This window comes from Camelus bactrianus, chromosome 16 (assembly GCF_048773025.1).
Source record: "Camelus bactrianus isolate YW-2024 breed Bactrian camel chromosome 16, ASM4877302v1, whole genome shotgun sequence".
NCBI classification, from domain to species: domain Eukaryota; kingdom Metazoa; phylum Chordata; class Mammalia; order Artiodactyla; family Camelidae; genus Camelus; species Camelus bactrianus.
The window spans coordinates 45,308,549-45,321,411 of record NC_133554.1 but is presented as its reverse complement, the minus strand read 5'-3'; the positions used below and the strand labels follow the sequence as shown (position 1 = coordinate 45,321,411).

Below are 12,863 nucleotides of genomic sequence, written 5' to 3'. Positions count from 1 at the left end.
AGCCACATCTTCTCAAAAATATTTAAATATTTTTTAAAAGCTCTCCAAGGGCTTTTTCCATCTCATTGCTTTTCCATCCCCCTCCCTGATTCTGACACAAGACCCTGGCTGGACCCAGATGTGTTGCTCAGGTGGGTGGGGTGGAAAACAGGTAAGAACCTGTCCCAGTGAGCTCTGGTGGAAGGAAGGAAGTAACAAAGGCTCAACCCACCGCTGTCAGAGCCTGCCTGCTGCCCACTTGTCTCACCCTCCCCGGGGATGCCCGCTCACGGGCTGGCCTAGTTCCGGCTCCCCAGTCGGCTTCCCTGCAGGGCAGAGACCTCAGCCTCTGGCCCCGCAGCCCAATGGGCCAGTAGCAGGCACAAAGCCCTGCTGGGGACCCTGGCCCAGCCCTCACCACAGGCAGCCAGGCTCAGAGCCTCACCTCCTCACTGAGGATCTCCTGGCACTCCGAGTAGTTCACACGGGCGGCCCAGGTGCCATTGGCCAGGCACTCCCGGTAGCCGTTGTCTGGAAAAAGAAGAGAGAGGCAGAGAGACCCATGGCTCCTCTCCCAAAGAGTAACCTGGCATCTGTCCGCCCATTCCTCTGTCCGTCCATCCATCCATCCATCTGGGCCATCACAGGGGCCTGTTTGCTGGGGGGCTCTAGAATGAAGCTGGGGAGAGGAGCTTCCTTAGTTCCATCTTCCTGCCTCTTGCTGCTCACTGGTCCCCAACACGGGTACAGTGGCCCTCCTACGCCTGCTCATGGGGCCATGGCTCTGCCTGCCCAACCTTGCACGATTATGCCCATGGGACTGGCTCACTTTGACCAGTTTATTGGGCTGTTTCCTTGCAAGCCCTTCTGAGAAATCTCCCATTTGGGGTCTTACATGGCAGCAAAAAAAAGAATGGTGGGTTCTGATGAGTCAGTTCTCACTCAAGAGACCAGACATGATGTGGCAAAAGGGTTTGTGGTGACAGCTCCTGTGGCACAATGCAATGACAGGTGGGACTGTCTGTGGGGAGGTGTCCTGTGGGGGAGGTGTCCCGTGGGGAGTCCTCACGTGGCAGTGTTTCACAGGGGGCAGGGCTCACAGGGCAGGTGGTAGGGAAGGTCCCCATGATGGCAGGCCTTATGTTGGAGGGTCATGTGGTGGGAACATCCCTGGTAGAGGGACAGAAAATGACAGGTGGAAGGAGATGGGAGATGTGCTGGGGGGTGTCATGGGAGTGGGTCTCATGCAGAAAGTACTTTGTTATTGTGATCTGCTCAGCTGGCTCCCAGCCTGGCCCCGGCACTTGGGGAAAAAGATAGGAGAGTGGCCTGGGGAAGGGTGGGGGTCCAAGCAGCCAACAGCCTGGAAGCCAAAATGTGTCACCTTCTAAGGAGATTGGGAGTTGCCTGTGGTCTGACCTGAGGCCAGGCTGCAGGGCTCAGGGATGTTTGGAGCTGCACAAAGGGCCTCTCTCACCTTCCTTCCTGCCCACCCCCTGGGGCCACCAGGGCCCTGAAACCCAGGAGGGAAGGGTCAAGGGAGATTCAAATCTTGAGTCTTTTCTCCTGTGCTGGTGGAGGTCACCATGCCCCACGCTGTACCCCTCTCTGGCATTAGTGGCTCTAACTATGTTTCCTCGACTTCCTTCTGGACCTGACTCCAGGCAGCATGGGTTGGAGGGAAATGAGCCTTGAGCCATTTCCACTGGGGGCTCCTCCCCTTCTGCAGGCCTTTCCATGGCTCACACTCACCCTCAAGTTGCAGCCCCACCCAAGCAAGGCTGAAGGAGGGTTGGGGAAGCTGCTTGAGTCCCAGTCCCTGAGCCTGGAGCCTGGCATGGGCGGCAGAGTACTGCACAGGAGACAGTGCGGGGGAGCTCAGTGCTGCTGTGCTGCGGGAGTGACCTCAGCCAGCTGGCCTCTTGGGACCCTCTCCTCATTTGTAAGAAGAAGGGCTGGGCCAGCTGATCCCCAGGGGGCTGTCCAGCCTGGGACTGACATCTCTGCTAGCAGCACCAGGACAAGAGGGAGAGGGTGGGGGGTGGGGGCAGATTTGCTGCTGCATCCCTGGGAGAGGGGGCCGCGGCCTGGCCTCCAGGGCTGCAAGGCCGAGGCCTGCTCTCTAACCCCGCTCCTCCGCTCTTCTGCTGGGAGGCTGCTTGTGCTGTAGCGCACCAGTGGGGAAATGAGGCTAAATGGTTTTTTAAAGCTCTGCTTAGCTTCCCTGCCAGTGGACCTGAGTCTCGGCAGAGCTGAGCCTTTGGGCGGAGTTGAAGATGCTGTGGATTCCCTCCGAATTGCTAAATGAGGGATAAGCTACCAGAGGGCTGAGGGCTCAGCGGCTGGGGTTTTCAGGGAGGTCTGGGGGAAGGCAAAGAAGCAGGGGAATCCAGTGTGTTTCCCATGGATGGGAGTGTCTGGGGCCGGAGGCTGCTCCAAAATGTCTGCAAAGAAAGGGACTTAGGGTCAGAGATCTGGCTGGAAGGGGCAGAAGGGCAGGGGTGGGGGGTGTTGCCATAACAGTAGTGTTAAGAGCTCTCCACCCAGATAGCCTTCACTAGCCGCGTGACCTTGAACAAGTCCCATAGCCTTTCAGCATCTTCATCTGCAAGATAGGAATGACCTTAACAATGGCGCCTACCTCAGTGGTTGAGGGGCATTTTTAGTTGACATGTACAGGGTGCTTGCAGCTCTACCTGGCATGTGGTGTGAGCTGTTATTTTTATTATTATTTATTGTCTTGGAACTATATTTATATAACCTTACATAAGATTCAGAACATGTCCCCTTTTGCTATCATAGTGTGTACTGGTTGGGATTCCTGGAGGCCTCCCTTGGTTCAAGCCTCCCTTTCACAAGGGGGGAGCCTGGAGCCCCTCCCAGGCCCGGTAGTCCAGAGGGAGCAGGGAGGCTTGGTGGGAGGGGAGGAGGTGATCCTGCAAGAAGACAGGCCGACGAGTAGCAAGTGGAGTCGTTGCCAGGGAGGATGCGACCTCCTTGTCTTTAATTGCTGAGCTGAGCAGTGCTCCTGGAGAATCATGGGAAAATGGATATTTTTGGAAATGCTTCCCATCTCTTTGAAGATCAGATGCAGCAGGAGGGAGGGCATTAAGGAGAAAGCCTAGAAGTCCTGGCAGCTCCTCATCAGTAAATGAATTAATTAGCGTCTAATGATCAGATACAACTCTGGATTCCCGGTTGCTACTGATTACACGGGCATTCCTCATCACTCTGGCCCTGGCGGCACCTGGGAAGGGGAGACTTCCTGCCCTGCCCCCATGTCAAGGGACCATCACCTCCTCCAGCTCCTCTCCTGGGATCACAGAGGGACGAACAAGGGACCCGAGAGAGCACCTCACCCAAACCTCCCACTCACCTGCAGGTGGATAAACTGAGGCCCGAGGAGGACCAGTGCCAGGAGTTCCTTAAGCAGCTACAGGTGGAGTTGGGAGTAGAACCCAGGACTCCTGGCTTCCACTTAAGGTGGGGCTGACAAATCGAGTAGCACGTGCCCAGGCACTAAAGGTTTATTTGGGACATGTCAAGTCACCCCTGGGATGAGAGTGGAGGGACCTTGTTAAATGCCAAGGCCGTCTACAAAAGTAGTCAGGACTATAGCCACAGAGAGCCTGGCCCGCCCCACTAGGGAGCGTGGACTTGACCATGGAGGCAATCAGGAGACTTAGAAGGGTTGACTCCAAGCAAGGGTGTGACAGGGTCAGATGAGAAACTAGAGATGGGGTACCTTGGACAGGGGCAGTGGCATTGGGGATGGAGGACAGGTAGGTCAGACAAGAGGATCACTTTGGAGGTGGAACTGACAGGACCTGGTGCTGTCCTATGGTGGGGGTGGGGAGCTCCTCCTGGAAGCAGCCCCCCATCCCTTACCATGTACCGGCCCTAATGCTGCCTCCCTCCTGGGAGCTCCAGGTCAGGGCACACAGCCCTGTGAGTGAAAGAGCAGGAGGGCTCTGGTTCCCCAGTTCCAGTGCTGCCTCCAAGCTTTGTGATATTAGGCAGTTTTTAACCTCTCTGCATCCATTTCCTAATGGTAAAATGGGCCCTACTAAGTTGGATGCTGGCAGGATGTGCATCCCAGCCTTTCCTTTAGGTCCACCTGCCCTTCATCCTACTTCCCCACACCTTTCCCAGTCTCAATTCTTGTTCTGGGGTCCAGGGTGTGGTTGCAGACACATAAGCTGCATGCCTGGCTGTTCCAGCCTCCTGCCCAGTCCCAACACCTCTCAGAGCCCTGTCACTTGCTCTTTGGCTGTGGTCCCCAACCCTAATCTCCTTAATCCAGCTGGTAAAAAAGAGAGGGGCAGGAGAAGGAACTTGGGAGTTCTGAGCTGGACAAAGTCTTAAAAAGCTATGTCATCCAGTTCTCTCCATCCTCAGATGAGGGCCCAGAGTAACCTAAGAGGGGGAAAACCGTGCTGAAGGCCACACAATCACTGGCTATCTGTGGTCATCCTCTGTCCCCTCTTGGGGCTCCGAGCTCAGGCACACCAGACTGCAAGGGCCCACCGAAGGGTTCCCTCTTGGGGCCCCGAGCTCAGGCACACCAGATCAGGGACACCACCCTCCTTTCAGATTGGTTGGGGCTGCTGGCCTGCAGCTGTTGCTCTCTTGATAAGCAGGGGCTGTGAGTCATTGACAGGGGAGAGCAAATTAATTCTGAGGGTGACAGGTGGTATAGCAAGGAGCTGCAAAGCCTGGTGGTGCAGGCTCAGGGTCTAGAGGAGTGAGGTGTTTGCACGGATCAAGTATCTGTACAAACACTGCCGGGGTCAGTCCGCCCCCACCCCCACCCCACCTGTGGGCCTGCCTGCCAGGCCGAACCCCTGCCTATGGATCTAAAACTCTGAGTCCCCCACCTTGTGGCTGGTGGGTAGGCCTGGTAACCTCTCTAAGCTATTGGAACTATTCTGATGATTCCTGCCCTATCTCATAGCTCACACTGACTAACCCAGTTTGTCAACTGCAGAAGAAAGTGTCAGACAGAACTGGATGCAAATTCCAGCTTCACCTCCTATCAGCTGGTGACCTTGGGCAAGTTCCCTAACCTCTCTGAGCCTCAGAGGCCTTAGTTATATAAAACAGTTATGTGTAGTGTCTTCCAGGGTATTGTGAGAGTCAGCAGTAAAGAGCAGGATGCCCAGCAGAGCATGGAGCTGGCCTTTGGTCAATGGTGGCTGTACCCACAAGAGGTAGTTATTATTGATGTCTTTGTCATTATTATCTCCCCCACCTCCAACAAGCGTCAAGCCCTCCCCATCCTGCCCCACCTCTCAGCAGTTAGTCTGCCCTCCATGGGCTCCCTTACTTGTGGTGTTGTAGCGGACACCGTAGAAATAGGCAGGGCAGGGTCGAACCACGAGCTGCCCTGCGGGGCTCTGGGGCCAGCAGGTGCCAATGAGGTCCACGGATGCGTTGCACTGCAGTCCTGGGGGCAGAGATGGCTGGTAAGGCAGAGCAATATCCCCACTCCAGTGTCCCACCCACCTCCCCACTGGCTGACATTCACAGACCAACTGGGGACAGCACAGGAGCAATGACTCCAGTGCAGAGATGAGCTCATACAGAGGAGACACCAGAGGAAGGAACCTGAACTTGATGCTATGGCACTAGGGAGCCAATGCAGGTTCCAGAGCAGAGGAGGAACAGAGACAACTGGAGGTAGTATTAAAGCTGAGGTCCTGGCTGGCGTTTAGAGGAAGGCTAGACATGCGTCGGGTCCTCTCATTTGTAGCCTGAGGACACTTCTCTTGGCCTTTCATTTGGTGCAGACTGGAGCTGTCAGAATTCACAGCCTGGAACAGCTCAGAAGAGACCTAGCCAAACCCTGATCCAGTCCCCTCACGTGTCTCTAGAACCAAACCACATCTGCTCTGGACCTGTGGGGAGGAACCAGCAAAGAAGTTGGTCCACCTTCCAGCTTGCCTGATAACCACATTTACTGAACATTTGTGCTCTGGTGTATGCTGGGTCCTAGAAGAAAACTGACTGAGAAGGGGACCATGGGGAAAAAAGCGAGGGAGACACCCTTTAGGGGAGTAGAAAGGACACTGAATTAATAATCTGGAGACTTGGCTTCAGACTGGCTCTGCACTTAATTTGCTGTGTGACCGTAGGCAAGTTGCTTCCCCTCTCTGGGTCTTAGTGTCTTTATCAATAATAAAATGAAGTAGTTGGATTTGATCAGAAATTCTTAATCTCAGTCCACTGGAAACTTTAAGGGTTCATAGAGACTCTGAAATTAAATGAAAAATTTATATATGCATTTTAATTGTGAAGGGGACAAGGGCCTTCATTGGATTCTCAGAAGGGTCTGTGACTGAAAAAGGTTGTAAACAACTGGACTAGAAAGAGGATGTCAAAATCCCCTCCCAAATGTTTGCCCTTAATTTAAGAGCTTTTTGGAGTGGAGTGTGTGTGTGTGTGTGTGTGTGTGTGTGTGTGTGTGTGTTGGGGCAGAGTTGAAGCCACAGTAACAATTCTGGAGGGTAGAGGTGCTTTTGGTCTCCAGTGCTTGGGGGCTGCACTGAGGACACTCCTGGTGCCCCTCCTGATGCTGCCCCTTCTTGCTCTGCCTTTCCATGTCCCTCTCCTGCTCAAGGCTGGCACACTAGTCCTGTGGAGATCCAGTGTGTCCATCATGATGGGAGGGGGTTAATAACCTAAGACTGGCACTGGAATGTACAGACAAGTCAGAAAGAGCCATGAACCAACGAGGGGGTGGCATCTTCAGCACAGGGCATCAGCACCGGCCAAGCCCTGGCTGGGGCCCACCTGCCATCTCCTCCCCAGATTAGCCTGTGCCCAGTCTCTCAGGAAACAGCACTGGGTTAGATTGGCATCCTCTTCCTGCTGGATGCAGGGCAGTGCCGAGCAACACTTGTACCAAATGCTGGTTTTTCTTTCTAATCAAAGCTATTCATAGGGCATGCATGCAAATCAGGGCTCAAGGGGCAGAGGCCTTGAGGCCAAGTGGTTTAATTAAAAGAGAAAGAAATCTGGACTGGGGCTTAATGGACACGAGGAGAAGGCGGGCCAGGCAGCTGGGGTGGACCAAGTCCTGATGCTGTGCCATAGTGGAGACTCCATGAATGGCATCACAGGGCGGTGGCGGTGGGGGCGGGGAGGGGGATGGTAGGGGGTTGAGAAAAGCAGGTTGAGATTTTAATCTGCCATGGGTCACGCCAATAGTGCTGAGCCTGGAGGAGGGGAGAAGCTGGGAGCATGTGGCTTTGGGGAGGGAGGGGTAATATAATGGCCCATGCTCTGCTTTTTAAAAGCCCTTCTTCATGTATCTTGTTTGAATCTCACCCACCCTGCAACGTCATTATTCCTTTTTTACAGATGAGAAAACTGAGGCCCAGAGAAATTAAGTAACTTGCCCAAGGTCATGAGTCAATGAGTGAAAGGACCAAGACTCATAGCCAGGTGTTTTGGACTCTAAATTGAGTGCTATTTCTATTACACTGTGTTGTGTGCCAATAAAGGGAGGGGAACAGTCAAGGAGACAGTGGGAAAGGAGCGGTATTTACTGAGGACTGACTGTGTGCCAGGCAGGTATATATAAAGCCATATATCATCTGACTTAAACTTCCTCCATAGGTTGTTCATTCATTCATTCATTCATTCATTCACTCACTCACTCACTCACGGTGTCTTTTGAGCTGGGCACTGGTAGCATTAAATGGAATGTCATGTGTGGCAGCACCCAGAACTTGCCTAGCCTCAGTGTAGCATCTGCCCTCCCACCCCTCCCTCTCTCTCCTTCCCCGGACAGTTACCCAGAGCCCCTTCTGAAAAGAACAGGGAGCAGGGCAGGACTGGGCACCAGCCATAGCCAAGATCACACCAGAACCAAGGCAGGGGCTCAGCTACTGAGCTGATGGCCCTCCTGGTCTGGAGGACCAGATACCAGCCAGTGTCCAGCAACCTGACCTAGCCCACAGCTGGTTTGGGAAATGCCTGTGGGAGTGGTCAGGAAGGATGCTATTTGCCACTAATCTGTGGTACAGATTCAGCTTCCATAGCACCTGCTATGGGTCTCATGCCATCTGCCAACACGGGAGGGAATTCTCCCCATTTTACAGATAAGAAAACTGAGACCTGACCAAATTGCTTATCCTTAGTCAACCAGACAATAAGAGGCAGAAGTGGGTTTTGAACAGTGGCTTCCATGCCTGCCCAGGGCTCTTCCCACAGTACCACAGCTGTCCCCAGGCTGGGCAACTGGCACTCACAGCATTCGGCTGCACTGGTCTCAGCGCTCCGGCTTCCCCCGCGTGGCGGTGCCTCCCCACCCCCTCCCTCCTGTCCCCCGAAGCTCAAGAAGGCTGTGTAGAAGTGGCGTGGGGAAACATTGCAATAGACATGACCTTTATTAACAGTCCAGAAAATCCTGGAGGTCATGAAAGCCTGTGTGCGAGACGGGAAGAAAGGGAGACACAGGCTGCAAGAACGGAGAAACCAAATACAAGCAGTCTGGAGACGACGTTGCCTCTCCCTCTGGAATAAAGGGGCGACACTGGCCTGAAGGCAGGGGCTGGGTGGGGGTGGTCCGAGGGAGGGGAGGAGCCAGCTAGGGGCGTGGCCACAGGCACAGGGCCAATCTGGAGCGGCGACCGGGCTCAGTCTCAGAAATTCCGGCTAGAAAGTTCAAAGCTGGTTGCCTGCGTGGTTTTAGGGGGGAAATGGAGAGAGGAGAGGTAGGGAAGGAAAAGAGGAGGAAAGGAAGGGTAGAGGAAGAGGGGCGGGGACCCAGACGTCGAGGGACGGGAGGAGGCTGCAGGACAGGACCTCAGGCGCTGAGTTCTAGGCGCAAGGTGCTGCTGGAATGAATGGGCAGGGGTCACCTGGCATGGAGAGGGTGGCAGAGGCCAGGTAGAGAGTCCTGCTTTTTGCTCAGCCACCTCGTCATTGGGCTGTTGCCTCCTTAGCTGGGCAGAATAGAAAGATGCCTTTGCAGGGTGTGTAATTCATCAGGACATGTGGGTGGAAGCCTCCTGTCCTCTGGGTCTGTGGGCACATAGTAGGTCCTGAGAAAAACTGAAAGCTGTGTGCAAACCCAATATGGTTATGGGAAACTGGAAGGGGGCACTGCACCCCAAGATAATTGGTCATATTGGGCTCTGAGCACCATAGCTCTCTGGGCAGCCACATACATGGTGGTGGGAAAGTCTGGAATCAGGCCTATTTGGTTCAAATCTTGGGGCTACTGCTTAGTAACTGTGTGTACTTGAGTGAGTTACTTAACCTCTCTGAGCCATGGGTTCTTCTCTGTAAGATGAAGTATAAAAGTACTTCCTGACAATATTTTCGTGATGACTGAAGGAGATTAAAGCATTTAGAATGGTGTCTAACATATAGTAGGCACTAAGTAAATATTAGCTATCATTAATTATTATTATCACTCATGACCTTAAGACAGGGGAAGGGACCTCATGACCCTGGATCTTTGTCAACAGTGTGATTCCATTTATCTCTGATGTCATTGGTCAATAATTCTGTTACTTTCTGACATTGTCATATTCATGCCATGATTTCATGAGTTGCCAAGACTGTGATCTGCCACATGATGGGGCCGCGGCCCTGGGGACCCATCCTCTCCCTGCTCCTGGCATGTGAGAGGCCCCCGAAAGGCCCCAGCTCAGTGCCAGCTACCCCAGCCAGACGCCCATCCATCTGTCTCAGTCCCGCTACCCCACCCTTACCATCTGTCTCTACCAGTGCCCTTCAGTCTGGGTAGGTCTGAGTGTCAGAAGACAAATAGCCCATTATCAGAGGCTGTGGGGAGGGTGATGGATTGCGTGCCCTGAAGCCAGCCAGGCTGGGCTGGGCTGGGCTTGGGGTAGGGGCACAGTACAAGTCATCAGGGAATGAATGGCATTCATCACAGCCTGTTACCTCCAAGGACAGGTGACACCTTCATGGGCTCAGGGATGTCACTGCTCCAGAGCACAACAAGCAAGTTAATGGAGACTGACCTGGCCCCAGTGCCTGGGGTCGGAAATTGGTAGGCGGACTGCGGGCAGGGCTCTTCATTTCAGGCTGGGCCTCTGAGCAGGTCTCCCTCCTAGTCTTTCTCCACTAGAACTCTAGACTCCTGCTCAAAAACATTTCCATTCCTCACGGCCCAGCTTAGCCAACTTTGCAGCCAGATGCTTGGGGCTTCTAGTACCTCCCCAGGTTTACTGCTTTTCCCTCCTCACCCCTCCCCTGTTCTTCCACCAAACCCACCTGCTAGTCCTTAGTCAACTCTAGCTTTGGCTCAGGGCATTGGCTCTTCTCTACTAGTCCCTGCTCAGAGTTTCTCAGAAACTCATCTTGAAATCTCCTCCTTCAGGAAGCCTTCCTGGATTCACAGCATCCCTCATCTAACCTCCCTACCACCTCCATTGTAGTGAACAATTCATGGCATGTGCCTTCCCTTCATTCCAGCTATACGGTAAGCACTCTTAAAAGCCTGCTGATATTACTACCAACAATAATAAATAATACTTAGTAGTGGTATAGCACTCTACAGTTTGTGAAATACTGCCATTAAATGTGATGCATTTAATCATAACAGATCCTTGAGGCAGGTGTCAGTCTCCCCCGTCCTCACTTTACAGTTGGGCAAAGTAAAGTCTCAAGGATCAAGAGCATGCTCATCTCTGCGGCTACCAGGCGGGGCCCCTAGGACAAACAGGACAAGACCGAGCACTACTGTGAGCACGAGGACCCAGTTGGTGCTCCAAGTCCAGTGCTCATTCCTCCCCAACCCCGAGGCCCTCCCTGGCGAGGGAACAGCAGGCCAGGGGGCAGCTGCTCTGAGCCATGGAAGCTTTCTCTCCCCACAGGCCCAGGTTCAGATTCTAATGCTTCCTGCTTCCCTGCTAGCATGTGGCGGCTGTTTCTCTGACAGCGTGTGCCTTGTGTTTATGGACTGGACTCCTGGACCAGACTGTGAGCCCCTCTTTGTTCTCCCAGGGAACATGGGGCCTGGCACACAGTAGGTGCTCAATTAATGAGCTGGACTGAATCAAAGAGAGATTGGCAGAGGAAAATAAATCACCGAAGGATGAACCTCCCAAAGACCCTCAGGGCACCTCTCCACCTTTGCTGGGCAGCAGCATCCCCAGGACCCTGGTTAAAAGGGCCAGGGTGAGGGTTCAGGGACCACACACCAAGTCAGAAAAGGCATGGCCTCAGGAGCCCCAAAACCTGATTCTCCTATACCTCAGTTTCCTTATGTACAATTATTGGGTCTTAAACTCTTGTGAGGATGAAATAGGACTATTATACAAGCACTTTGTAAATGGTGAAGTTATACAACTATTAGTAATATCTTCAGTTAAGCAGTAATTTTTATTGAGGAGGTCAGAGATAGTGGTAAAGAACAAATCTGGATGCCAGGCTTCCTGGGCTCAAATCTTGGCTCTGACACTTATTAGTTCTTCTCTGTGCCTCAGTTTCCTTATGTGTAAGAGGAAGATGACAGTACCTAGTTCAGGAGGTCACTGTGAAAACTGGGGTAATAGACAGACGGTCCCTGACTTACAATGGTTTGGCTTGATGATTTTTCGACTTTACCATGGTTTGAGAGCAACATGCATTCAGTAGAAACCATACTTCGAATCTTGGATTTTGATCTCTTCTCGGGCTAGCGATATGCAGTAGGATTCTCTCTCATGATTCGGGGCAGCCGCTGCAATGTCCAGCCAGTCAAGTGATCACGAGTACCCAGCCCATACGCCATATACTTACAACCACTCTGGACCCATACAACCATTCTGTTTTTCGCTTTCAGTACAGTATTCAATAAATTACGTAAGATATTCAGTGCTTTATTATAAAATAGGCTCTGTGTTAGATGGTTTTGCCCAACTGTAGCTAATGTAAGTGTTCTGAGCACGTCAAAGTAGGCTAGGCTAAGCTACAATGTTTGGTAGGTTAGATGTGTTAAATGCATTTTCAACTTATGATATTTATGATGGTTTTATATGGATTTAACCCCGTTGTAAGTCAAAGAAGATCTGTATCTCAAATACCTCCAACAGTGCCCTGCACATAGTTAGCACCCTACAGTAATATGCTTCGGGCATTTTTAGCAGCAGAAAACAGCAGGCTTTCTTCCTCACTGATGCCTGAGTCACAGCCCAGCCCTCCGCTCTGTTGATTCTCACAGCAGCAAGGGGCTGGGGCGACTTCCCCTGTGGTCCACCTCAGAGCAGACAAAATAACTACTTGACACACTTGCCACAAGGCCCTTCTAGGCCCGTGGCAAACGCTGTCACGCAGTTGCAGCTCTCTTTCCCACCAAACTTATAGTCCACTTCAGGAACCTCCTCAACACAGCACTCTGTGGACACATGATGTATCACTTGGAGCCTTGGAGAGGAAATCCCTGTGTATTCTTGCCATGGGGCATGGCTCTGTGTGCAGGCCCTGGGAGACCTGGTGGTGGTGGGTGTCGGGGCAGTGGTGACCTGGAATCTTGCAGGATGTGGGGGTGGGGTACTCACCGGAGATGTTGCTGGCCAGGGACAAGCTCTCGCAGTGCTGGTCCTGGAGGGAGGCAGAGATGGAGTTCAGCCCCAGGAGGAGAAGGGCCTGTGGGCACAGGGAAGAAAGGGGTGTGGTTTGGAATGTGCCATGAGCACTCTGGCCTGCAGCTTCCCATCTCATCCCTTTCTTACATGTCTCTTCCCAGACCCCCCTCACCTCACCCCCACCCCCTGCCTCCTTGCCCTCCTCCTCAGTGTCCTCTCTACCTTGACGCTCTGGGGCTGCTCTGCTCTCAGAGGGGCCTGAAAGGGAGGCAGGTAACTAAGCAGGAGCCCCATTTCCCACGACAGAGGTGAACCTTCTCCCTAAGGGCCAGGGGCCCC

General features: G+C 53.1%; 1 protein-coding gene across 2 annotated transcripts in view; it reads right to left on the bottom strand.

Annotated features, from left to right (window-relative positions):
* Window positions 1-12,863, bottom strand: part of CRHR1 (corticotropin releasing hormone receptor 1) — a 47,240-nt gene that overhangs the window by 12,277 nt on the left and 22,100 nt on the right. For both annotated transcript variants that reach the window (XM_045518962.2, XM_010958163.3), the window contains exons 2-4: window positions 12,498-12,585; window positions 5,306-5,425; window positions 425-510 (exon numbers count right to left, since the gene is read on the bottom strand). In XM_045518962.2, coding sequence (XP_045374918.1) covers window positions 425-510; window positions 5,306-5,425; window positions 12,498-12,585 — 294 coding nt within the window. The remainder of the gene's footprint in view (window positions 1-424; window positions 511-5,305; window positions 5,426-12,497; window positions 12,586-12,863) is intronic.